Source organism: Fundulus heteroclitus, unplaced genomic scaffold (genome assembly GCF_011125445.2).
Source record: "Fundulus heteroclitus isolate FHET01 unplaced genomic scaffold, MU-UCD_Fhet_4.1 scaffold_55, whole genome shotgun sequence".
In the NCBI taxonomy this organism is placed as follows: Eukaryota; Metazoa; Chordata; class Actinopteri; order Cyprinodontiformes; family Fundulidae; genus Fundulus; species Fundulus heteroclitus.
The window spans coordinates 84516-112144 of NW_023396978.1; the positions used below are offsets into that span (position 1 = coordinate 84516).

Here is a 27629-nt window from a genome sequence, read left to right on the forward strand (position 1 = left end):
ACTTCGGGAAAATCTGGTGGCTGACTTCAAGTCCTCTATTACAACCCTAGATGCAAAGTTAGACACAATTCAACTGACTGTTCTGGGCCAGGGACAACGCATCAGGGTTAGGGTTATGCACCGCTTGTTGCATGCTGCTGCTTAACATTTAATTCAGTGTTCCTTTTTTGTTTCTGTAATTTGTGCTGCATGTTCAGTGAGAATGCATTAATGCTTTGCATTAACAATCGTTTGCATTTGACCTTTAAGCTATGTAGGGGTTAAGTGTTATTGTTGCAAGAGCTTTAGCAAGGGAGCCATGTTATTGAATGACATTTTGGAGTAATGGAGCCTAAATGGTTGCTGCTTCAGCTCCCCCCCCCCCCCAACGCTTACTCATTGTCATATTTGGCACTTCCTCTGTGCAATTAGTATTGGATGGACAGTAATCTTACTTTCATTAGTTGGAATGTAAAGGGGCTTAACCATCCAGTAAAACGTAAAAAGGTCTTTGCATTTTTGAAGCAGCTCAGGTCTTTTTGCAGGAAACCCACCTGAAAGATCAGGATCACTGGTGGATGAGGAGATCTTGGTCTGGGCAGATTTTTCATTCTAATTTAGTGCAAAAGCTAGGGGTGCTGCTATTCTAATTAATCAAAATATGCCTTTCTTTGCCTCTGATATTATTCCTGACGGTTTATTATTGCGTTGGGTAAATAAGCCTGTGACGCTGGCTAATGTTTATGCTCCTAATTTTGATGATTTTTTCCATTTTAGTGTCACTGACCCATGCCATTTTATGTATCCAATATTAGGGACTTTTTTTCTCTCGTGTACACCACACTTGTGGTGTACTCTCCCCTGACTTAAGAACAAATCTTGAGAATCAAAGAAATCAAAGTAGCGATATTATCCATGCAGTCAGAGGCCATTTTTTTAAGCCGTTTCACTTTTAAGCGCTATTGCTGAAAATCTCCTGTTTTCTCCATCAGCTGGCTTTAGAGAACGGCATGAAAAAAGGGGTTAAGTGCTTTGCTGATTTATACTCAGTTTTCTTCAACTTACAAAAAGTGTTGGAATCGCATCCACACATTTCTTCAGGTATTTGCAGGTCAGGCATCATGTGCAAATATGACATTTCCTTATATACCTCCGGTTAATCCTCTTGATTTGTTTCTGCTACAGGTACGTTGTGGAAACTTTAGAACTGTATTTCTAATTTGTCATGTTCTCTTAGTACCATCAAAACAGGTTGGGAACAGGATCTCTAGTTCACCATCTCTGATGAAACTCTATTCTGGACCAAGTGCTTTCCTTTTCAGCGTGTGCACGCCACGCACTTTTGCAATTCAAAGTTGTCCACTGGGTATGAAACACTTCATGATATTTAAATTAATTTTAAACTCTGATTATGAGTAGAATAAGGGTGCTAATATACAGTAGCTATGCTATAGCATATGCTATACATTGTTTTAACATATTTTTATTGATTCTGAAGGTGTGGCAGCTTTTATTTTGGTGTGGCGGTGCGCCTCATTGCTTAGGGTAAAAGAAAGTTTCTTATTTTCACATTTTCACATTTTCCTAAACACAGATTCAACATTGCAAGTTTTTACGAAAACAATTTCCCTTTCCAGGACTGATATATAGTTACATGGAGGCCCAAGGGATGCATTGGCAAAAAAGAAAAAAAAAGAAAAAAATAATCAAAATTTTCCAAAAGTTAAATCTTCATAAACTGTAAATTCGAAATGAATTGATAAAATTGATTTAGCGCCCAGCCCTAGTTAAAACAACTTTCTGTGATAAATTAAGGTTATAAAATTACTAGGTTTGTAAATTAATCTCCTTACTCCACCCTTGAGTGGTACCCTAGTGGTTAGAGCACAGAGCTTCGGTCCCAGAGGTTCTGAGTTCAACTCCCATAAGCTGCCATTCTGGGTCCCTGAGCAAGACCCTTAACCCCCAATTGCTCCCCAGGCGCCGCACAGTGGCAGCCCACTGCTCCCCAAGGGGATGGGTTAAGATGCAGAAGTGAATTTCTCCATTGTGAGATCAATAAAATTCAATTATTATTATTGAGGTGGACAGTTTTTCTTACTGCACTCAACGAGCCCCGAGACAGCAGAGAAGTACTGGGTCGGTCCCCGGGTAAGTAAAGCGCAGGTAAATGAAATTAGTCGGGTAAATGTGTATGGATACGCTAACCGTGATTTGCAAAGCCCCAGGCGTCTCAAAAGCATCAGGCTTTTGAGTGGCAATAGAAAAGGGGATTTCCCACAACACCTTCTGCCAGTAAAATAAAACTGGTCAACGGCACAGAAAAGCTCAACAGACACAAAACAATCTCAACTCTCTAAACCAGATTAGTAGAAATGAAGAGGGAAATAAAGAGATGAGCGCACATGAGCGGATTCTGGCCGATTAGAGATTGGACTCTAATAATGCTGCTCATCTCATCAGGGTTCTTAAAACACTGCGGGTGTTTTGCAGATCAAAGCCATTTTCATGTTATCATCCATAACCACCAGAAAGGTGCAACTCTGGTCTTTAAATGCAGCCACGCCACAGCAAACACGACACACACACACACACACACACACACACACACACACACACACACACACACACACACACACACACACACACGTGTGTTACCATCATCAGAAATGTATGGAGGAACAATCCTCATCAATATCATCCAACACCCAGAGCCAGTCCTGAAGGCTAAACTCCTCCAGTCTGAAAGGGGGACATCAGTTTTACTTTTACGATGATGATGATGATGATGATGATGATGAGTGTGAGGATGTAGTGAAATAGCAGCCGCCGTCGCAGCTATCCAGAGCAGGTTGCACAGAAGCTTTAAATGTTTTTTCAGTAAGTTATCGTGGAAGCAATAAAAAAAAAGAAAGAATTGCCTTTAAAATAAACCCAATATCTCTCTTTTTGGTTTTCTGTGGTACCTGCTTTTGCTGGCGGGGAGCGGTCGGCTCGGCCTCCTCATGGACTGGCTGGACTGAACTCTCATGGAGGTGCGTGGCGAGCAGCGACCAAAGTGCTCCGCGGGTGGCGGCTTCTTGGGAATCTTCTTGACCAGCCGGCTCACCCACTTCTGCTGCTCCTCCTGGGAGGAGGCCAGCAGCAGCAGGTTCTTGGCTGTAGACACGTCGTAGTTCACTGAGGGCGGAAGAGGAAACATCGCGTTCGGGTAAACCTCGGCACAAACAGCTGTTTTTGTCGGACTACGAGGACACGCTCGGTACCTTTGCAGGGAGCGATGATCTCCTCCTTCTTGTCCATGTGGTCCTTGTGGCACTTGATGTGGCAGCGCCGGCACTCCAGAGCAGGCGGCGGCTTGAACATGTTCCACAGCGGCTTGGTGCACGCCTCGCAGTTGGTGGGGAAGTGGTAGAGCGTGGGGATGAACTCGTGGCCTTTGTGGCAGATGTAGCTGGACTTCTCCCCGATGGGGAGCGGCTCCACGGGGAACTCTGGCTCCTTCTTGCTCTCGCCTTCATTGGCGTAAAGGATCTAGAGCAGGGGTGTCAAACACATTTTGGTTTAGGGGCCGCATTCAGCTTAATCTGATCTAAAGAGGGCCACACGAGTAAACTCATTGCAAGATTAAATAGAACTAATAAATGTGGACTTGTTGTTGATTTTTATATTAAGTTAATTTCACTTTTACATAATATATTATGAATAACCTCAGCGTTTTTAAGAAAAGTATGTGCAATTTCAACAATACTTTTACTCAGTTAAACATTTACTTGTGCATTATGCATAAGAACTGATCACAGTGATTATACAATGTTGAAAAACATTTATTCACATTTTTTGGAACTTAAAAACACTGTCCTACATGACAAAATACATCAAACAGATAAAAATTAAGAAATGATTTGAATTTTTCCACACCTGAAGCTTAATCTGCTAATTAAAACACAGCGCCCCTCGTGGACAATATAGGAACTGCATATTTTCAATTAAACGAAGTACATGTTTTTTTCAATAATTGTTTTATCATTCTCTTCCTTTTATCTTGTCCACTTGTGAAAGTCAAATCTGATTAGCTGTTTGTGGCATCTTATTGCCACATTGCCAGACAGGACACTGGAAAAAAAAAAAAAAAAAAAAAAAAAAAGAATTTTTTTTTTAATATATAATGATAATGCATTTAGCCACAGGGCCGGACTAAATTGTTCGGCGGGCCGAATCCGGCCCGCAGGCCGTATGTTTGACACCCCTGATCTAGAGGAAGGACAGATGCCGCTTGCTCACTTCCACCCTTTGAAACGCTCATGAATGCAGCGTGAGAAACGCACCTGGAAGATTCTGGGGATCTCCTTGGCTTCGGCGCGGTACACGTCTGTCTGAGTGACGGGCCTCACGTGGAAAAGTTTGCTGAAACGAGGACATGAATGTTTGTTGCTTGCTGAGAGGCTCAACGTGTGTCCTGGCGTTTCAGGTAAGGCGGTAAAACTCACTCTATATCGAGCACCATGCAGGGAATGGACTGCTCTCTGTCATGTTCGCTGTTGTAGAAGAGGATCTTCTTGCTGCTCACGACAACGTACTGCAAGGACGACACATGTAAGCGACAAACCAGGAAGTAGTTTGATGAAAGTGCAGAAACGGTTCATTCTGACCTTCTTCTCCCATCCGAACTTCTTGGTGTTGTTTCTAACGGGAAGAGAGAGCCAGCCCTCAAGCCTCATTTCTGAGAGAAAGAATATGAACATGTTAATATTCAGCAGAAAAAACATCCCATTATTTTTCTAAAAGTTATCCTTTTAGTGCAAACTTCCTATCTTTATTCCCAATTCTGAACAACAGAACTTTAGTAGATGCTTCCTTGCCCACGTAATTTTGCTTTTCAGTGTTTGTGTGGAAAGCTTTGGTGGTTTGTGGCTAAATTAATTATTAAGGCATTTACATGGCCAAAGAAAATCTAGTTTTATCTAAAAAAAAATAAAAATAATGAACCCTCCTAATGGACTTAAATTTGTTGTGGAGCTTCACAGGAAACATGTTATTTACCGTAAGCCTCAATTAGGAACATTTGCTCCATCACATGGATTTGCCTCATTATGCTGATGATGAACAGTACTTTTTTTAATTTAAAAAGTACTCCCTCCCCTTGGATGTTTTACCCTTTTTTTTTCTATGAATTCTATCATGTTTAATATAATTTGCCTTTTTTGACAAAGAATTTGGAAAAGAATCAGTTCTAAAATGAACAAAACATCCAAATGACACCGACCGCTGTTTTATATTTAAAAGCATTGAAGCATTCTGGGGGCGGGTATGCTTTGTTTACATCTATGAAGCCTGACGAATCACTGCAAGCTCCTTCCACTGATCCAGGATCAGTTCCCAGAGCTTTCAGGAGGGAAACCCAGACAGCCCTCGCTACTGCAGCACTCCTGCTGCCTACAGGGACCACAAGGTGTTTTCAGACCAGAAGGGATGCAAAGTCCCCTTAGATGAGTTTTAGGTCTCCCACAGGTCCTCTTTCTCAGCGGGACGTGGAAAGAAAAGACTCTGAAGGGAGGTGCAAAGGAGGCGAATCAGAAGAATGACCTCAGCTGTCTCTCTTTGAGGAGGTGCAACAGCTCCTCTCCACGTTTTCCCCAGGATAATAGAAATCCTCACTTAAGGCAGAGAGCCCAGACACCCGGCAGAGGAAGCTGATTTCAGCTGCTAGCATCCAGGATGATGATGTTATTTTGCATCCCACCACCACCGCGGAGGGTCGAGACATAAACGGAGCAGTAAATCGAAAGTAGGGCTGGGCGATATGGATTAAAAAATAAATCTCCGATTTTATCATAACAAATCCGATTAATCGATTTTTTCCTCCTTTTTGTTTCATAAAAAGAAATTAAAGAAATTATTTTAAAACCTTGCTTTTTATGTCAAGCATTTCATCAGGGAGTTGACCTGAATTCAAAGTGCAACTAAAAACAAGCTGTGAAACATGCTTGAAAAACAAGATGGCAGCCGTGGCATTATAAACAATGAAAATATAACAAAACATTTGCTGCTAGAGGTATTAATAAGTAAATAAGTAAATGAAGTACCTCGTATTATGGTTAAAAAAAGTTTCTACTTAACAATATTTTGACAATATATTTGCCTAAACATATATTCAGCATCACATGCTGTTCTCTTCATGGAAACCCAATGAGTGTATTGGCAAAATAAAATCCAGATTTTCCAAAAATGAAATCTTAAAGAATTGTAAATTCAAATTAATCGATTAAATCGATTTATCGCCCAGCCCTAATCGAAAGCCTCAGCTAATAGCTCAGCTTTGGTCACGTTCTTACCCGCATAAGCATCATCAGTATCAAACTCGGGCCCGCTGCTGAGGCTGGCGGAGTCCATGGACTGAACGGTGAGCGTCTGCAGCAGATTCCTCAGCTGCTCGATGTCGCTGTCCTTGCTGTCCAGAGCCATCTGCAGCTCGATGCGCATCTGACTCTCTTCTGCCAGTTGCTGCACACAAGAACGAAGCGTGAAGCTAATCGGCCTGCTTGCAACAGCAGCGATGAGACGAGGACAGTGGCACCTACTGCTTGCATCTCGTTGATCTCCTTCTGGTACTTTATCATGGTGCTGTTGAGCTTCTCCTTCTCTGACCTCAGCTCCAGCTGCAGCTTCCTGTTCTCCTTCTCCTTTCGCCGCATGTCTGTGTCGTTACCGCGCCGGCTGCCTCCACCGCGAACTTCCTTCCTGTTCATGATCTCTGCCAGCTTATTGACGGCCTGTGGCAGGGGGGGGGGGGGACACGGGTTCAGGCCCTCACAGAGGCAAAGAGAAGTGAAGGAGCGGATGTGATGAGTAAACACCCACCTGAGTTTTCAGCGTGCGCTCGGACTGTAGCTGCTTCTCAAACGACTGCTTCATCTGGTTGATCTGCTGCTCCCAATCCTTCGACTTATCAGACTCTGAAGGGACGACCGGACAGAAACATTTAAAACAGCGATGCGCGTTATACATAGTTTCTTAAATAAAAGTTTTACGTTCATCAACCTTCAAGTGCTTCCTTCAGTTTGTTGTTCAGTTCCTCCTTCTCGTTGGCCAGATTGGCAACATCACTGGTCAGCGTCCTGTTGGCCTCCTCCAGCTGCACACAGCAGAAAACACACTCAGAACCTTTTTTTTTTTTTATTTAAACCAGGCGGTTATGTTTCTGTAACCCACCGAGCTGATGGTGATGTCCTTCTCAGCCAGCTCCTGCCGGTGCCGAGCCATCATCTCCTTCAGCTCCAGCTCCTTCATTATTTTCTCCTTCTCCAGGTCGGAGTACTGCTCCTCAGCGATGGAGCGCGCCAGTTGCTCCGAGTCAGCCTTTGTCAGAGTGATCTCCAGCTGGGCGGCCAAGGAGTCCCTGAAAGAGGTCAGGAAAAATTTAACTCGACTCTGAAGGAGCCAAAAATCCATAAACATTGAGGTTGAAGGTGGAGTTTTATTTTAGATTCTTAAAAAGAAAAGAAAAAAAAAGCAGCCTCACCTCTCCTCCTGCAGCTCCTGCAGAGACTGCTGCACCTCCTTGTAGAGTTTATTTTTTTCCTCGCATTCCTCCTTTAATTCCCGAACCTGAGTCTTGTAAAGTGTCTGGAAAAGAGACGTAGTGTCCAAAACATGGCATGATGAAAACATCACACAACACGATTCACACCACCTTATTCTGCCACACACAGAAGAAGTATCTCCCTGGGACATAACTACTATATAACTACAATATAACTACAGGTCCTACAAGTTATTAAAATTAGACCAAAGATGCTTCAAAAAAATAGTCTGGTGTTACCATTGAAGCTGAAGCTGAAGTTTTACTGAATTTTCCTGCCAGAAAAAGCCACAAACTGAGCAATACAAGCTCATAGTAGCAACAACACATCACTCCATGGTGTGGACATTATTCACCGTCACTGAGGTGTTTAAAGTGGAATCAGAGGAAAATCTGAAATTTGAGCTATTTATGAGGAAACTGAATGGTTCTCGTAGGGAGGCTGAACAGATAGCAGCTAATTTGCTCTTTTTCCTTTTGAGCTTTTGGGGGGAATCCAAGATCTGAGGTAAGATCTACATACCGCTGCTCTAGGTAAGGAGGAGACATTTTTACAATCTGAGGAGATATTTTTGCGCTCTCTTCTGCTGAATAACATCAGTCTTAAGCCACAGAGTTTTTATTTTATTAAATTTTTTTACATGAACTTTTTTTTTGTTTTTCTTTGACAGCTAATGAATCTGCTCATAACAGCAAGGCCAGAAAATATGTTTTCAGTTCTAGTCTTATCTCTATTCATGATATAGTTCTTCAATTGAAATCAAAGTGGACTAAAGTCTAGACTAAAGTCTAAATTTTTAGGCAAATGTTATCATCATTCATGACACAATTAATCAAAGTCCAATGATCCGCATGCTGGGATCAAGTTTTTATGCTTTGCAATAAATTGCCTGGACACATTTATTCTGGTACAACATGCTTTCATACAAAGCGACCGACTGGTTCGTTATACCAACACAGTTCAACACAAAAAAACCCTGCGTCCATACAAAAGCACAGCAGAGACCGTCAAACAGTCTAGACCTCAGCACACCGAAGAGGCCAGTGTGCGTTTTAGAAGGACGAAGATGACAAAACCAAAGGAGAGAAATCTGATACTAGCCGACGTCGTCTAAAACCTTCTGCCCTTTGGAAGCATCTCCAGCACCTGTATGAATCCCAGCTGCTGCAACACCAATTTAAGTTCAAACTTGACGGCGTGAACCGATCACAAGTTACACACCAGACAGACAAGAGAAACAAACCTTGACTCAAAAAGCTCAATGTCGGATGTTATAGTTTTCAGTTTGTACTGCGGCATCTTTGGAGCAGCTGCTAGATAAGTTAGCAGGAAGAGGATGATTTAGATCAAATTGATTTTTTTATCAGTATATTGGCTCCCAACATCTTCATGTCGTAATTTCCTACTTTTCCAAATTCAAATTTTAAAAGTTCTCTGATCTTTTAACCCAGGTTTCTAGAAGGAAGGAAGAAAGAAAGAAAGAAAGAAAGAAAGAAAGAAAGAAAGAAAGAGAGAGAGAGAGGAAGGAAAGAGAGAGAGAAAGGAATGAAGGAAGGAAGAGAGAGAGGAAGCAAGGAAGGAAGGAAGGAAGGAAAGAGAGAGAGAAAGGAAGGAAGGAAGGAAGGAAAGAGAGAGAGAGGAAGCAAGGAAGGAAGGAAGGAAAGAGAGAAAGAGAGAAATGAAGTAAGGAAAGAGAGAGAGAGAGAGAGAGAGAGAGAGAGAGAGAGAGGAAAGAAGGAAGGAAGGAAAGAGAGAGAGAGAGAGAGAGAGAAAGGAAGGAAGGGAGGAAGGAAGGAAAGAGAGAGAAAGGAAGGAAGGGAAAGGAAAAGATGGGAGGACGAGAGAGAGACGAGAGGGGAGAAAGGAAGGAAGGAAGGAAGGAAGGAAAGAGAGAGAGAAAGGAAGGAAGGAAGCAAGAAAGAAAGAGAGAGAGAGAGGAAAGAAGGACTACCCTCTCTCTCTCTTCTCCCTCCCTCCTCCCCCCTCCCCCTCCCTCCACCCCCCCCTCGCTCCCTCCCTCCCTCAAAAAAGAAAGAAAGAAAGAAAGAAAAATTCAGAGCAGGAAAATGTGTAAATCAAATACCAGACAGCACAGGAATCCTGTTTAGCACCAGGATCCTTTTAATTGAATTCTGCTCTACGAGAAATCCTTCCCCTAATTGAACATGTTCTGTTTAACATGTTTTAAACACCAGAGACACTAAAGGACTCCCATTAGAAACAAGGTGCATTATTTACTGCATACTTTGCCCAGACACTCACAGAAAAATACTGCTCAGCCTCCAGCTGGTCCTGTAACTCCTTCATTTGTCCGTCTGTGTCTTGTCTTTCTCTGCAGGTGGGGAAAAAAAAAATCTAATTTAATCACCGTCATGAGAAGATTGTGACGACTCGGAGACAAAAAGGAGAAACAGCAGCAGCACTGACTTGCGCAGCTCCTGGTTCTGCTTCTCCAGACTGCGCTTGATGTCCAGCAGGTGGTTGGTTTCCTGCTTCAGCTGCTTCTCAGAGCTTCTCAGGATGTTCAGCTGCTGGTTCTGGGCCTTCAGGTCGTTCACAGTCAGGTTACGCTTCTGGGTCTCCTGCTCGATCTTCAGCGTCAAGTTCTTCACCTGAAAAAAAATAAAATAATGGAGGAACAGATTCCTCTTTAAATGTCTCCTTTTATTACCATTTCACAAATGGTTTTAATTTTTGACCCAAACACTCACTTCCTCGGTGAGTCGGTCCTTGTGCCTGCGCAGCTCGTCCAGCTTCTGTAAAGCCTGCTTGTAGTCGCAGTCCATCATGCTGCCGTGTTTCTCCAGCTCCAGGATTCGGTTCTCCAGCCGCAGCTTGGCCGCTCGCTCCTCTGCCAGCTTACGCTCCAGTTCTGCGGGGAAACGCCCAGGAACACTTCTCAGTTTTCCAGAAACTAAATCGTGGCTGTAATCATATTCCAGTTAACTGGGTAACCGATAAGGTAAAGCTCACACAGCGGGGAGGAAAATGAAATATAGCAGAGCTTTATAGCAGATATTCAGTCTGAAGCTGAGCTGCGTTTTTTCAGAATTGGGTCTTTTGTCGTCTGGCTGAAAAAATGCTTTTATGTCATTAAAAGAAGCAGGTGCTCTTGAAGATTGTGACAATTATCCTGCTTTCCATTGATCTGTAGCTCCTCTGTCGGCCTTTGCTTCTTAATACGTCATTTTATTATTTCTCCATCATTGTGGATTCTTTCACAGAATAGCAATTTGGATCTTTTATTTAGTATCCCTTAGCTTTTCCACAATACTTCCCCTTCCTCTCTTTTTCTTGGACAAATTTCTTGGATAAATTGAATAAATAAATATGTTTAATAAATAAATTTAAAGTCAAATAAAGTTCAAGTATTTTTGAATTAAAAAATCTGTCTTTTCCTAAATATCTTGGCTTGTTCTGATTTGGGTTTCCAGGGAAAAACAACTTGATTTAGTGCTTCCAGAGCCGGCTGCTTGCGTAAGACGGCCCTCACCCTTGGTGGACTCGGACTTGGCGCCCTCGATGGTCACTTTAATCTTGCTCTTGTCCGCCAGCAGAGCTCTGGTGGCCTTGTGAGAGGCCTCCTCCTGCTCCAGCTCCTGCTGCAGAACCTTCAGCTTGTAGGTCAGCTCGATCTCTTTGTTGCTCATCTCCTGCGGGGAAAAACAGGGAGAAGGCGTTCGGATTTGAAAGATGGCACTAAGCCCCAAAAGAAAAAGCAGGAAAATACGTTTATTTGATATATACAAAGCAGGGAGACACGGCGACTGCACCAAAAACGGATGTAGTGTACAATAGGGCTGAACGATTTTGGAAAATAATCTAATTGCGATTCTTTTTCTTAAAATTGCGATTTAATACGATTTTTTTCCCCAGTTTAATTTATCATGTCTTTTTAAACATATACAAACAACAAATCATTTTGTTTCCTCGCTGTGCAGATTAGGTGCTAAAAGACCCACAGCATCTAAACTCAGAGCAGAAATTATTGCATTCTGCCTACAATATATTTCAACCAAAATTGCAATTTTGACTTTTCTCTGCGTTAACCACAAGCAACAAAAATGGCGTCTAAATAAAGATGTTTGTAAACAAGGACTATTTAAAACAAGAACTTTTAATGTATCTATTAATCAGAATATTGTTCAAGAGAACAGCTTTTAATTGATTTGGACATCAATCCTTGTTGAACATAAAGTGCAACCAACAAGCAAGTCTATGTATTAAACTGATTGACCAGTACTTAATGCTTTGTATGATTATATAAACTCTAAAATAAGTAATAAAATTAGATTATCTCACTGCTGCAACTGTCTTCCCTTTCATGTGGAGGCAAACCCACTTCAAACATTTTACCAACACCTAATGGACGTGTCTAATTCCCTAATTGTTACATAGCCAAAAATTGCAGACTCTGCGATTTGGAAATTGTGTTTTTATAAATCGTGATTATATTGAAAATGCGATTAATTGTTCAGCCCTAGTGTACAAATACCTAGAGCAATAAGAGTTTGAGAATACTGTAGCTCATGGATCCAACAGGCTTATTCCCAACAGCTGGGCTATTTTTTTTTTTTTTTTTGTGTGTTTACCTTCTCCTGATCAGTGTATTTCTCCTGAAGCTGCCTCTTCTCAGTCTCAGCTTTGGACAGAGCCTGTCTCTGCTGCCGAGCCTCCTCCTCCAGTCCAGAAATGCGTCCTGCAACGGGCAACAAAAACTGTCAGAGTGCTATTTCAAAGAAAAGAACAGACACCATGAAAAGAATGAATGAATGCTGATGCATTGTGTAACCAAAGGCATGATATCTTGAAAAAAGTACTAAAGCATTGTCTACAACCAGCATTTTGGCCACTGACGCATGTATTTGACCTACCCATCAGGTCACTGATGGTCTCTGAGCCCTGGCTGTGCTCCCTCCGCTCTGATTCCAGCGCCGCCTGCAGGCTGATGCACTCCTTCTCCAGGCTCAGCTTGCCGCGCTCCAGCAGGCAGCATTTGTCCTGCAGCTCGCGCACGTTGGCCTCCAGCTGCTGCAGCTGCTTGCTGTTCTCCGTCTGAGCTTTGCGGAGCCGCGTCGCCGCTTCGGACTCGGCCCGCAGCAGCGTGTTGGCTTCCTCCAGCTGCAAAAGGATCCATTTTGAAGTTGACTAGGTTCAGAGCTAAACGAAGTGTAAACTACAGGATGCAAGCATGAGCTCCTATAAATCGTTGCAATGTCTCAATTTGCTTTCCATTCATTCTATGCAATATGCTAACGCAGTCAGAGCAGCTAATGTATGCACCAGTATCTAAAAAAATGTCTGGAGGACATATTACAGTCGTGTTTATTGCTCAAAGAGGTTTTGAAATGATTGCAGGCGGTATGAGCAGCTCACAAACACAGAAAATAAGAGGAAAATACTATTTAGCATGTTCCAAAACATAGTGGAGATGCACCAAGAAATCGTCTGGTTTTATCTTTAATCACTGAGGAAAATGTAATTTCTGGGAGCAGGGAACAGGAATACTGAAATAAGCAAAGCTGCTCTTTTCATCCTATTGAGCTTTCAACTTAAGCAATTTAAAATGTCAACACCCTAAACATCGGCTACATTCACACTGCAGGGAAATGCAACCCAATTACAATCTTTTCACCCCCCAAAAAAATCTGATTTGGGACACTTCTATATGGTACTAATTTGGATACGTATTGGATTTTTTTTTCAAAGCGTCCGCTATCTGAACGGTCATGTCAATACTAAGAATAGAATTTAAAATTCTTCTTCTAACATAAAAAGCCCTTAATAATCAAGCTCCATCATTTATCAGAGCTCTGATTACCCCGTATGTTCCTAACAGAGCACTTCGCTCTCAGACTGCGTTCTGTGAGCTGTGACATCATCCAGAGAAGACAGATCACCCGCTATTACCATCTAATGTAGAACAGATTACTAGATCAATGTGTGCTTCTGTGCTTTTTTGTCTCTCTTGTTGTGTCTCTGCTCTGTCTTCTGTAACCCCCAGTCGGTCGAGGCAGATGACCGTTCATACTGAGCCCGGTTCTGCCGGAGGTTTTCCTTCCCGTTAATGGGGAGTTTTCCTTTCCACTGTCGCTTCATGCATGCTCAGTATGAGGGATTGCAGCAAAGCCATGAACAATGCAGACGACTCTTCCTGTGGCTCTACGCTCTTTCAGGAGTGAATGCTGCTTGTCAAGACTTGATGCAATCTGCTGGGTTTCCTTAGACAGGAAATCTCTGACCTGTCTGTATAATCTGATTGAATTTGACTTTGTAAAGTGCCTTGAGATGACATGTTTCATGAATTGGCGCTATAAAAATAAAATTGAATTGACTGTCGCATTTTATTTTTCACGTCACTCTCCTGGCTCTCACTACACATCCACACAGAGTAGCAGCTGTTAGCGCTCCATAGAGGACCATCGTTATAACCTGTGCTGCTTACCTTAGTAGGTCTTGCTATGGTGTGGTCTTAATGTCATCGGCTCTCATTGCTCAACAGCTTGCTAATAATAACAAGGTGAGATCTCGGCCGGTGTCCTTTTTTTTTTTTTTTTTTTAAGTTTTTTTTTTTTTTAAACTAAACTTTACTGAACAGTTCTAGAAACAATTACATTCACCATTACTTCTGTAAACAGTGCGCTGCTCTGTGGCGTCTCCTTCTGTCATCTGCGCATGCCGGTGGCTTTGCGGTCTTGAACAGTTCAGACAGAAGTCTGATGGCGGTCACATTTAATAGTAGTATGAATGGCAACCTCAAAAAATCAGATTTCAACAAAAACAAAAAAACGGAATTGAACATCAAAACCTGCAGTGTGAATTTGGCCATTTTGTCTTTGCTGTAAAAGAAACCTAAAAACTCAGCAGATAGAAGCAAAAAGCTACTTTTGAGTTCTTGAAAATACAGTTTTAAGCATTAAATGTGTTTCTATTTGGAAAAATGTCAAACAAACCAATTGTAAATCTAAATACATGCAATAAAAATTTACAGTATGCCAAGTGTTTTTTCCAGCTCGTCAGACTGAAAGAATATTAAGAAAAGCAAACTAATGAAGTGAAAGGACCTGTTTCTGCAGGTGGATGTTCTTCTCGTTGGAAATATGTGAATTCTGATTTCTTTTCTTCATGTCATCCAGCTGGTCTCGAAGGCTGTTCACTGCACAAAAACAGGTCGAGCACAGACAAATGAAGTTACAGTCCTCTAGGCAGAAACTTTAAATATGCAAACCAAAAGACAAGGAAGACAGAAGGAGTCTTTATGCTTGTTCTTATTAAAACCATGTTGGGGAGCCAGCCTGATAAAATCTGAAGGTTTTACAGTGTGACCAGGTGGTGGCAGTGTTGCACACATCATCTCATAACATCCATTGCTGAGAACGGTCGTTATATTTTTAAATCGGCTGTAATAAGGAGCAGAATTAAGGATTGATAGCTGCAATCGTTGGCATGTGAATGATTTTAATAAGACTCCTGAAAGATCCCAGCATCTGCAGGGTGTGCAGTACCTTCATTCTCCAGGCAGCGCTTCCTGTCGGCCTCGTTCTCGGCCTTCCGGTGGCTCTCCAGGCTCTTGTGCTGCAGCAGGGCTTTCTCTCGCTCCAGCTGCCTCAGATTTGACTCCAGGCCCTTCCTGCTGCTCACCTGAAGGTCAGTCAGAAAGCAGGGATGGCTGCTATTCTAATCTAAAACATTATCAAAATATGCGACTCCAGATGAGGAACCTACCTCTTCCTCAAGTTCTTTGGTAATTTTTTCTAAACGGACGGTTGCAGCCCTGCAGAGAAATGCGGATAAAACGTGAGTAAATGTTTGAGCGGTTTGCACACCACAGCGGCAACATAACTAACTGCTCTTGCACCTGCATTTGTTCTCCAGATCATCTTTGACTTGTTTGTCCTTAGTCATCTGGAGCTCTAGATGGTGAAGTTTCTTCTGAAGCGCTGCCGACTGAAAAACAGAAGATCACACGTGATCCTCGAGGAATTTCTGGAAGATGCTTTTGGAGTTTCATTTGCGCACACGGCTGGAACAGACGTCTGCAGGTGTTGGCGGCAGATCACATTTAGGAGTTTGCAACGATGATTTGACCTACTGTCCAGACCTCAGTCAGTTCTGTTATTTTTTTTTCAGCATAACCCAAAAACCAAACTCACTCATAAACAATGAGGTCACCCAGGTGTTTGTTTTTTTACATTTAAAACTAAAAACTTACATTTAGACAAATGTGTTAGCACTAAAAGGCCATTAAATCCATAAAGTTTGTCGTTTCAGCTTTAATCTAGAGAGGTATTCCACCACTGTGTAATTGTGGAGTACCTCAACACTCAGTCTTAGGTCTAATCCTTTTCTCATCTTCTTTGCTGTTTATTCCAAATAAAGCACAACAGCTCCTTTTGCAAATTTGCTGATGATCTACAGATATATAATCCTATTTCATCAAACAGCTATGAGTCTATTCCAGTCTCGTTAAACTACCTCAGAGACGTGGAAACACGGTAACAGATAAGCGTCCTGGATCTCAGCAAAACCAAAACTAAAACCATCTGATTGGGGAATTTAAAACTGACATTGAACCCAGCATATACTTAATTTTAAACTACTCTGACACGAACCGGGACAAAAAAAAAGAACACCTCGTAAGGACGTCTCTAACCCAATTAATTTAAAAAAGACTTAAGAGAGTATGGCATGTTACAAAGTTAATGCCCAAATAGATCATCAAAGTGAAAATATCTGCAAAAATATTAGCCATAACTTGATTTATTATCAACATTTACAGACGAGCCGTACCATAGTTTTACCTACAGAAAAAGGAAAAGCTTGTCCTCCTCCATACAACCAGCAATCTGATCCTCCATACTTACAAGTAAAAATACTTATTATTGTTAAAGCATAATGTCACACTACTGCTACTCGTAGCAATTCCACCAAACAAATAAGAAACTGATGCCTTTTTAATCTATACACTGCAAAAACGGAACTAAAAATTAGTAATATTTTTTTTAAATCTGTCCTTGATTTGAGCAGGTTAATAAGAAGATCTGCCAATGGAATAAGACTTTTGCACTTAAAATAGGAACAACTCATCTCCATCTTATTTCAAGTGCAGGATGTCTAATTATCTTATTTCAGGGGTCAAAATACTCATTCCATTGGCAGATAATATTATTTACCTGTTTAAATCTAGGACAAAAACAAAAATTTTAAGAACATATTACTTATTTTTAGATCCGTTTTTGCAGTGTACATGTAGTATTCTTACAGGCTATAAATACTTTACTATACTATTATCTTTAAAGATGATGAGTTTGTAGGATATTCTGATTAATAATCCAATACCTCCTGTTTACCTCAGTTGTTAACGGTTTATAAATATAACAGGGAAGACCCTTGCTCTGTGCTAGTCTTCAAAACTGAAAAAGACGGGGGAACATGCCATTAAAATTAGGCCGATGCATCTTGATGTTTATAAACCAGAAAAGGCCTAAAAGAAAATAGCTTCTTGCTCATTTTTACAATTGGCAATTCATAAAAGTTGGAGAAAAACCAGGAAACGTGACAAACACGGCTGGGCAAGGACCCATAATTCGTCTCATCATCACACACGATGAAGCGAATGGTGATGAAGGCAAGACCTGTAAAACTCACAGTTGGAGAGCAGAAGCAAAGAGTTGCATCTGTGGCTCATCAAACCTCCATAACAACCATTAGACGTTATTTACATGCCAACTGGTTGTTTGGGAGGCTAGCCAGAGAAAAAGCTTGTTCCGTCTTACCATCACAAATCTAACAAATGGGGAAGTTTGCTAAACGCTTTGACTGGAATTGTGTCCTGTGATACTCTTATATACGCAGCAAATAATTACAGAAGATTAACTCCATAAATGGGAGTGGATTTTCCATTCTCATGTTATTAATCTCATGTAAAAGGCTACGTTAATAAAATGTCAAAGCCGTCACACTACATGCAGGGGGAAACCAATAAAACTTTCTAACAAACTGTTTATTTTTGCTGGTCATGGTTCCTTTTAAAAGTCCATGTAATGTTTTTATGGCACCAAATGGATATATGCATTTGGACATGCAAGATAAAGGCTGCACTTTGATCCCTAGAGGACCGGTGGCCTGCCTGCTGTTTAGGGCTGTATAGGTGGGTATAGACAGGTAATCACTAAAACCAGCAGTGACTGAGATCTGTGCCGGTAATGGTGAACTCTGATGTCTGAAATATGAGGAAGTAACCACCGCACATGACTCGAAGGCACATACCTGTATGTGAGATACTAATAAAAATTATTTGGTGTCACTAGACAGTCCCAGAAAACTTTCATTGGCCATTACCATTTATATATATGACCTAAAAGCTGGATTAAGGGTTGCAACATAAACAGATGCTATTTCTATGTCAATAACATGACAATGTTTATTATGCTTTTCCTTTTGGGTGCAATCAACTTGTCAAATAATAAAGTGCAAAAAAGTAATTTGATTATTTTAAACCTAATGTTACTGAAATAAAGTTTTGATCATCATTAATTACCCATTAATTCAACCTCAGTAAGGGGTAAATGAGCATTAGCCTTCGTTGGCTGGCTTCCTGTCGGTTACAGGATTGATTTTTATGGTTTTAAGGTTCTGAAAGGTCTGACCACGTGTTATCTGCTCACCCTTCTACCTCACGTATTTTATTAACCATGGAGGTCCAATAACCAAATGGTTTTAAATGTTCAAGATCTAACAGAAACAAGTGACCATTCCTCTGCAGTCACTACTTCTGCTTTGTGAAATTGCTCATCTTCCGATATAAAGACCCACTCAAAGCTTCTAAACAATTTTACCTTTTATGTTTTTATATAAATATATTATTTAATTTATTACCACATCTTACAACTTAATTTTACCACTTAGTCTAATTTGATTCCATGGATTTTTCACCAAGTGGCTTAATTGTCTAATGATGTATTTTATTACTCTTGTCTAATCATTGTTTTGCAGCAAGTTCTGTTTAATTAAAGTGCCACAAAAAAGTCAGTTGTACTTTAAACTGCTCTTAATGGTAAAATAAAACTAGATTTTATTGCGATCACCTTCTTTCAGCTGTTTTTAATAAACTTAGTGATTAAATGAGTCCGATCTTAAACCAACTGCTTTGCTGCAGTTTCTCAGGACTGAGAGGACTGAGATTATCTCAGACTGAAAGCCGCTTAAGCTTTACTTAACAAACCCAACAAATAACACTGAAATTCTAACTAAGTGCAAATAAATTATGGGATAATAGAAAGAAATCCCCTACTGAGATTCATTGTGATTTAAATGTTTTATTCAATGAATCTAAAAACCACTGTAGAAATTGTTATACAGGTATATCTGATTCAAATATGAAAACTTTGATTTATTTACGTAATTCAATCTAAAAAGTTTAACTCCCATCCTACAGATTAATTAGAGCATAATGTGAATTTCAGTTGACTTGAACAATTAATGTTTATGACAAGTGAAAACCCAAAAATGCATTGCTCATTAAATTAAAATACTAATTCAGATCATTTAAAGGATTTTTAATACATAAATATCTGTCTAGTTAAGAGTATAACCATGTACTGTACAGTGAATACAAGCAGAACTAGGTTGGGCCTCTTTTTGCATAAAATACTGCATCAATGCAGCGTGACATGGATGCAAACAGCCTGTGGCTCTGCTGACGAGGTAATGGAGCCCCAAGCATCATAAACAGGCTATCAGTGTTGCACCCAAAATATTTTTAGGCCGCTTCTGGACATGTTAAAAACTAAAAGCCTACTAATAATTTGTCTTTTCGTTTTAAGGCCTGTTAAAAAACATACGATTTCAAACCCTTTTTATCAAAGTTAAAGTCACCGAGTGTTTGCACGTATTTACCTCTCCTTTGGAAGTATCATTAGCCACTGAGGAATTGTTGGCAGAGCTTAATAACCTGAGAGGAGAAAAGAACCAGAATCACATGCGGTCAAAACTGGAGGCAGGTTTCTAAAACAATTAGAGACAACGGGGAGAGAACGAGGAGGATTTACTGGTCCTCTTTGAAGTAGGTGAAGCCAACAAATGGCAGCTGATTTCCGACGAAAGCCTTAGGTGTGGGGAATGTTTCGACGTCGCCTTTGTCATCTTCGATCTCGTCAAAATTACTGGTGTCTATGTCGCTGCTCAGCTCCGGGACCACAGGGGCGACAGCTGATCAGAGAGAAGGGAGAGGAAAAAATACATGAAACTGTTGGAAAAGTACATTTATCCATTGGACTTCTGTGTGCAGCAGAACAAGGCTTGTAACATTTACTATCCCTGATGGTGTCAAACGTCCACTGGTCGTTCTTGAAGAATGGGTGGCGCTTGATTTCCTCCACTCCGTTTCTGCCCAACCGCACGTCCCTAAAAAAACAAAAAAAAAAAACATCAAAAACATGACGTTAAATCTTGGTACGTATTTTACATCATGAAGCACAGAGGACGGATAGTTCCCTACCTGTCAGTCAGGAAGGCACAGATTATACTCTTGGCATCTTTGGAGATCTCCACATCATCAGGAAAGTTAAGGGAGTTCTTGTGGTCCATGATCTTACTGTAAGTTCCCACCAAAGAGTCGGCATAGAACGGCGTGTCGCCTGAAACAGAGTGATTGATAATGAAACAGACTTCCTTTATAAAATATGAATGAGTTGACGAAAAGGATTACTCACCCACAAGCATTTCGAAAATGAAGACGCCTACGGACCACCAGTCGCATTCCCTCCCGTAATACCCATCTCCGCCCTGAGACTTCAGCACCTCTGGAGAGATGTAGTCTGGGGTGCCGACAGCTGTGTCGCAGTGGACCATCCCCGTCTGCAACACGCATCCAAAAACAACTGTTAGCGTAAACAGAACTGGGAATGGGAACTAAATCAGACAGCTGACAGATATTTGTCGACACCTTCGGATTTTCATCTTTTAAGTAAAATACCAAATGCTTTGGGAACCCTGGGAACTCTAATATGATTGGCTGACGAACAAGGAAGTAAACAGGGACTACGCTCTGAACCAAAGTCGTTCTGGACCGTACCTCTAGGTTTGACAGGAGAAAACCTCGATAAAGACGCCGTTGACGGAGAGGACCGATTGTTTATAGGGAACGTTACTTCCATCCCGGGTGACAAATGAGAATGATTTAGGTTGATTTTGCAGTAAATTTCTCACTTATTATTTTAAATAACAGGTTAAAACATTGAAACGGCATAGTTTAAAGCCAAGGGGGTGAATATTTTTGCAAGGCACGGTAAGTAATGAGACGTGAGTTTTTTTTAATCTCTAAACAACACACAGTAAAAGCACTCAATAATATTTTGGAATTTATTGATGTTTTCGTGGATCGAATTGCGGAGAAAATAGTAAAACAAACAATCCCTACAATACCGTCTGTTTTTGGCGTCGTCAGACATTATTAATAGAAATTTATCATTGTCACCATAAATCAAAATAGTTTTTCAGGACAACAATAAACGACAAATGCCAATCCCTGGCCAGTACACGAACATGATCATCACCAGCAGACTGACATTTCTCCACTGAAAAATATTTGTATAAGTGTTTGTTTCAGAAACTGTATTTTGGATTATAACTAGTTGTTAGCCATAGTCATCAAAATTGGGAGAAATCAATGCTTGAAAAATAAAACTGTTTTGAATCTATAGGAGCACTCTTTAAATGATTGAAATACATAATTGAATTGAATGATTTACCAATTCATTTAGATGCAATTGAAGACATTAGTTGATAGAGGTCCTGTGTTTTGACCACATCAGTGATCACTAGGTTCCTTTCTCTGTCCTCGCGGCTTTAATAAAGCTTTCAAATTGTCTAGTTTTCTTAAAGATGACTATGAAGTGTTTCAGCTTTTCTATTTGCGATCCATTGATTTTTGCCATTTAAGAATTGAACATGTCATAAATAAAAACACTAATCCAATTTCTGCCTGTTTACTTCACTGCAAAAACAGACTAAACTAAACTAAAAATAAGTTAAAATTTTCTTGAAATTAGTGTATTTGTATTTTATTTCAGTAGGTAGATAAGATAATCTGCCAATTGAATAAGATTTTTGCACTTAAAATAGGAAGAACTCATCTCCATCAACTTATTTGAAGTGCATTATATCTAATGATCTGATTTTAGGGGTAAAATTACTCTTTCCATTGGCAGATAATCTTATTTTCCTGTTGAAATCAAGGACAAATACACTCTTTTCAAGAAAATTTTACTTATTTTTAGTTTTGTTTTTGCAGTGTTGCCAAATGAGACCTGCTTTTGATTTTATTGCAAAGTCATCTTAAACAGTATCTCTGGATCTCTGACTCGTGTGGCTTGAGGAACAGAAAGGCGTCGGTGAAGGAGGCGTCATGCTTTGTAAGCAGCCGTCTGACTCACAGAGTCCATCTTCATGCAGGTGCCGAAGTCGGCCAGCTTCAGGTGTCCCAGCCTGTCCAGCAGCATGTTGTCTGGTTTGACGTCACGGTGGATGAAGCCCATGGAGTGGATGGAGTCCAGAGCCATCACCACCTCCGCCGCGTAGAACTTGGCCCATTTCTCCGGCATGTCGTAGGTGCTGGTGAGGTTGACCAGGTCCCCTCCCGGCATGTACTCCATCACCATGTAGAGGTAGTGCTCATCTTGGAAGGCACAGCACAACTAAACAGCAAAAGGGTCAAACAGATCCAGAAAAAACAAAAACTCCTATGAGCTTTAAAAAAAATCTTTGTTACGGAGTCAATATTGTGAACATTTCGCACCTGTACAACCCAGGGACTGTTGGCGAAGGCCATGATGTCTCTTTCTTCCCAGAAGAACGCAGAGTCAGAGCGCTTGATCATCTCAAACTTGCTCAGCAGCTTCATGGCGTAGACTTTCCGTGAGGGTTTGTGTCGGACCTGAACCGTCACAATTAGAAGAACCTCAAACTAGGCATTCTGCACATTTGAAATAAATGTCTGCATAATAATTGTAAATTTCTGAGGACAAAACATTCAAGTTGACCTGTTTGAGTAGACGTCTTGAGGCTTGGTGGGTAAAAAAAAAAAAATCACAAAGCAATGTTTGCAAGGAGTGTGGTGTTGTGACACTGTTATGCCAACAGGTGGACCAACTTAGATCAGATCTATTTCAAAGGCATAAAAGTTGGAGCCTCCTGTAATGTCTGCAGGTTCTTTAAAGCACAGTTTGTGAACACTGGTAAGTGTATTTCATGTCTAAAGGAAAGAAAACATGTTTTTGGGCTACAGACCTCGTTCAAACAGAAACTGAAGTTCAAAGGGCTGTGAATGCCCCCCCCCCAACAGTGTTGCTCTGTGGTCCAAAGTCCTTTTGAATGTAAATTCAGAATTTCATTTGGGAACTCCTCTGAGTGAAAAGACACCAAATCCACGCTGCTTCTGGTCTGTAACTACAGGACTGTCTCAGAAAAATTAGAATATTGTGATAAAGTTCTTTATTTTCTGTAATGCAATTAAAAAACATGAAATGTCATACATTCTGGATTCATTACAAATCAACTGAAATATCGCAAGCCTTTTATTGTTTTAATATCGCTGATTATGGCTTACATCTTAAGAAACCCAAATATCCTATCTCAAAATATTAGAATATCGTGAAAAAGTATACTAGTAGGCTATTCAGCTAACCACTTGAATCGTCTAATTAACTCGAAAAACAATAAAAAGCTTGCGATATTTCAGTTGATTTGTAATGAATCCAGAATGTATGACATTTCATGTTTTTTAATAGCATTACAGAAAATAAAGAACTTTATCACAATATTCTAATTTTCTGAGACAGTCCTGTATACGGTGCACATATTCTACAGTGCAAGGATTAGGTTTCCACATTTCTGCAATAAAATTTTTTTATTAGTCTGATTTAATATTCTAATTAGTGGTCCCCAGATCAGGTTTAATGCTGCCAATTCTGATACCGACCACTCACCATGAGTGTCGATCACAGATACCGACCACATGGATTGGTTGTACATTTTTTGATTAGTTGTAAGTGCTACTGGCTATATGATCTGGAAAAAAATAACTGCAAAATCACCTTAATTTAGACAAAAACATGGTTTTATATCAATCCTAATCATTGGTTTGAATCTCATACTTTTTGTTCATAGTTTATGGATTTTCCTTATTATCTGGACCTGGAGGCCTACATCCTTGTTTAACAACTGGTTTCTCTTCACAGACACCGTTCCTTTATTCCTCTCAAACCAACGTTCCTTTCTGTCCAGGATGAGAACATCTTTAACCCTGAAACAGTGACCACTGGCCTCCAGATGAGCGTAGACCGCAGAAAGATCATGTTGCTCTTCTGTGTTGTGACCAGTTTTGATTGTTACACTTAAACTTGTTAATCCACCATGCAAAGGCCCTGCTTACATGGCTGAGTTTAACTACAACTCTACAGACTGAAGGAGTCTCTTGGAGAAGAGAGGAAACATTTCAACAAAGAAGAACCTATCCAGAGAAACGATCAAATTCTCTTTTTTTTCTAACCGGATTGCTGCGATGCTTCAGGACATTTCTACTCATAGTTCTCATGCGACGTCAGATATCCGGGCCATGTTGTTAGGTAGAATCGCTTTTAAAAACAGCTGTGTAGTTTATTTTATGTTTTTAAAGCTTGCAACGGTTAGTTAATGTTGGGTAAAGGGATGTTTCATACAGGCAGACGGTTCGGTAAAGCTCAGTTTTCACTACATCCAAAAATCAGAAAATACCAAGGACACAAGGATCAATCATAGAAAACAAGAATCTGCTGCCAACACTTTTACTCCAGTAACTATCTGGAGTAAATATATCTGTTCAGGATTTAATACGTCTCTGCTGTGATTAACTTTGGTACGCTGTACTAAACACTGGCTCTGCCTGCGTACTCCCCTACTGTTCATTGTAAAATTGAGCTTTAGTTGCATCGGCACGCTTCAGAATGTTCTAGTCATCAGTGTTGATAATGTGCTACTGGCATCATGATGGTTTAGTGGTTCACAATGTCACCTCACAACAATGTGCTGGGTTCTAGCCCCGAGCTTATATAGACACAATGAGTCTACTATACTTAGAGAAATATCAGTGATATGTACTGCAGCATTAGCCATATTAGCTTAGCTAATGTAGCCTGTATCTGCAAATATGTACGTGTATGTTACTGTAATTACTTACTGTGTCAGTCACCAGAACCTTTGTGATTCACATCAACGGTTCAGGACGTCTACTACAAAGTCGTTAAATACCGACTGTAGTCGTCCAAAGATTTCAGGCCATGATGCTCCCCCATAGTGTAGCCATTCAAAGTGTTCACTAAACAATTAGCTCGTCATAGTAAGATACCGGAGCCAGTTTGTCTGAGACATCTGACATTTATCCACATCTACCTCATACGGGTCAATCCCGACAGCGGCGATTTTGTGGCTGTATCGTTCTCTTGCACATTGGTCAAGAGTATCTATGTACTTTCTTCTGGTTTGCCTGGAAGCCATGATGGTTGTGGTTGCCTCGCGCCGCGTTTGCCTACCAACATGGCGGTTTATGGTCGGGGATCACTTCCGTTTAGACGTGTGGGAACTATATTTAAACGTTTCTATTGTTCTGTGCCTGCCCGCATAGACCAGGGCAGAAGAATAGGTACAGAGGAAAAAGAGAATACTCCCGTACATGACACTGGATCCTGAAGCCTGAGCCTTGTGGTAGACACCACCTGGTTAAAGCCTGACTTTTATTTATGTTGTGATTATTGTAGTCCAGGTGTTCAGCGGATCAATACTCACCAACTGTACTTCACCGAACGCCCCTCGACCGATGATTTTAACCTTTTCAAAGTCTTCAGACTTCATCTGAAGATTTCGAAGCTCCCCGATAACGTTCTCATCTGAATTGAAAGTTTACAGAGGGTTTAGATCAAATCTTCAAATTAGAACGTTCAGTTGGAGATTTACACCAAGGAAATGTAAAAAGAAAATAAATAAATACTCACATCTGTTCAAGAACGTTTCGATGTTCTTGTTCTTGCGTAGTGCCGGGTAGTCCAGATCCAAGACCAGCGCGTTTATGGAGTCCTGAAAAAACATATTGGCAACAATCAGCCTGGCAGCACAGCAGCTAATAGCAACAAGTAAAAAAAAAAAAAAGAAAGAAGGCAGAACATATTTTGAAACAGTTAACAGTGAGTTTCTTCTCCATTTTTCCTCCTCCTGACAGTTTTAAACCAAATAGCCGGTGACTCACCAGCCTCGATGGAGACGTGAGCAGCTGAGTGGTTACATAACAAAAACCAGAAAACATGAAGTAACGTCATGCTGCGAAGTGCGAAACATGACCAATCACTTCTGGGCTCTTTTCATCCTAAATGTGTGGGAACCTTCATAACACCTGCAGCGCACCACATCCTGAGCAACGGCTCGGGCCACCCGTCGGCGACCGCCGTCCCCGAGCAGAGTTTACTCTCTGTGTTCTCGTCTCTGAGCAAAAACCAAAACAGTTCAGCTCCAGTGATGGTCTGTATAAAAGTGAGCAGCTTCTACCACGAAGCGCCTCACACCCAAACAGAAGCTGCACGCAGAGAGAAAAAACGCCTCGCCGAAGGCTGAGGGAGAGGAGGTGACTAATTCCTCCGTCTGTCTGCTTCGGCCCGTCTTCGATTGATGAGCACGTTTGTCTGGTCATAAGCTTTTATGAAAAACAGTCCAATCTGGGTGAGATGAGTCCCCTCAGCGCAGCACAGAGCTTTGATTATTTGATTAGAAAAACTGATACTTTTAACAGCGTTCTTACTCGTTATAGGCCTAAAACGTCAAGATGTCTCAGTCCTCTTGACCGGTTTTAACTTAGAAATGATAAATACTTATTTTTCAAACAAAACGTTTCAAATGTTTTACCTGAAACATTTAAAATGGCAGTACATTTTGTTTAAAACTCTGATAGCTTCTCCCAGAAAAATGAAAACGGGCTTTCACTGGCCGTTTCAGCAGGATAGTGATTAAAAACAAGTGGTCAAATCAAAACAGAAACGCTTCCTCTGTGTTGGCCCCAACACTGGGGAACGCTGCTGGAGACTAAGTGGAGTACTACGGGCAAAAAGGGAGTTTAAAGAATCAACACCAGCGGTGGCAAATGGCATTGCACCATTGATTTAATTAAAAATCTAATTTTTAAAATCACCCATTTTTTAAGGCTTGGTGTTTTGGTGAGTTCTTGTCTAAAAGCAGCTTCAGCAAGAGTCTGATTTCCTCAGTGCTTTAACGTGATGATTGTCAGTTCATCAAGATCCATCCCCTCATCTCACCTTAAAAAGCCTTTTTAAAAGAGTTTATATAAAAAGAGAGAAAACAACAAGCTGGTTGTCCTGTTCGCAGGATCGGGGAAGGACAGAGGAAGCTAATCCTTAGCTAGATGGAAATAAAAGAAAGAACAACATTTTAAAGACACCTTGAAATCTTTACCCATGAGTTTTAGGTTCATTATCAGCCGGACAACCAGAGATCAGTAAGTAAGTCCACAAACTGGAGCAGCTGTAGTTTGAATTTTCAGAGTAAAAACAGAGAAGGAGCAGGAGAAAGATGCGTGTCTACGCAGGCAGGGCTTAAAAATGTTCAGTCTCCAGGTAAAAATCTCTGGGATTGACGGCATTGTCACTTCTGTAATTTAGTGCAGCCACTTCATGCAAGAGTGAGGTTTGCAACCGTGCTGCCGCTGAAGCCGGGGGTAATCTGAGGACGCTATTAAACAAGAGTGATGTTAGTCTCTAATCGCCACATTGTGTAATAATAAGGAAGCCATCTATCAACTCCTGGCAGCCGTGCCTTCCTGAATGGCCCAGTTTGAGGCTTCGAGTCGACCGGGACCAAAAATCTGCCCCCGTGCTGGAAATGCTTTGGCTTTGTAGGACAAACCCTCTTTAACTCTAACTTCCTTTGATACAGTTTCCTCATCTTTCTCTCCCCGTCTTATCTCACTCTTCCTGCTCTCTCCTTCGCTCTCTGCTCGGCTGGAGTTGGCCAGCGGTGAGCCAAGCTGCG

At 41.0% G+C, this 27629-nt stretch overlaps 1 protein-coding gene across 1 annotated transcript in view; it reads right to left on the bottom strand.

Moving 5' to 3' along the window:
* Positions 1-27629, bottom strand: part of rock2a (rho-associated, coiled-coil containing protein kinase 2a) — a 51613-nt gene that overhangs the window by 4588 nt on the left and 19396 nt on the right. The window contains exons 2-31 of the mRNA XM_036132850.1: positions 25589-25670; positions 25383-25483; positions 22360-22497; positions 21998-22258; positions 20276-20420; positions 20062-20200; positions 19876-19967; positions 19613-19772; positions 19461-19515; positions 15421-15509; positions 15288-15336; positions 15068-15203; positions 14627-14718; positions 12437-12683; positions 12155-12261; positions 11056-11215; positions 10274-10434; positions 9990-10174; positions 9825-9894; positions 7502-7605; positions 7192-7378; positions 7021-7114; positions 6841-6935; positions 6561-6752; positions 6315-6483; positions 4632-4702; positions 4470-4558; positions 4308-4386; positions 3246-3513; positions 2946-3159 (exon numbers count right to left, since the gene is read on the bottom strand). Coding sequence (XP_035988743.1) covers positions 2946-3159; positions 3246-3513; positions 4308-4386; positions 4470-4558; positions 4632-4702; positions 6315-6483; positions 6561-6752; positions 6841-6935; positions 7021-7114; positions 7192-7378; positions 7502-7605; positions 9825-9894; positions 9990-10174; positions 10274-10434; positions 11056-11215; positions 12155-12261; positions 12437-12683; positions 14627-14718; positions 15068-15203; positions 15288-15336; positions 15421-15509; positions 19461-19515; positions 19613-19772; positions 19876-19967; positions 20062-20200; positions 20276-20420; positions 21998-22258; positions 22360-22497; positions 25383-25483; positions 25589-25670 — 4031 coding nt within the window. The remainder of the gene's footprint in view (positions 1-2945; positions 3160-3245; positions 3514-4307; positions 4387-4469; positions 4559-4631; positions 4703-6314; positions 6484-6560; positions 6753-6840; positions 6936-7020; positions 7115-7191; positions 7379-7501; positions 7606-9824; positions 9895-9989; positions 10175-10273; positions 10435-11055; positions 11216-12154; positions 12262-12436; positions 12684-14626; positions 14719-15067; positions 15204-15287; positions 15337-15420; positions 15510-19460; positions 19516-19612; positions 19773-19875; positions 19968-20061; positions 20201-20275; positions 20421-21997; positions 22259-22359; positions 22498-25382; positions 25484-25588; positions 25671-27629) is intronic.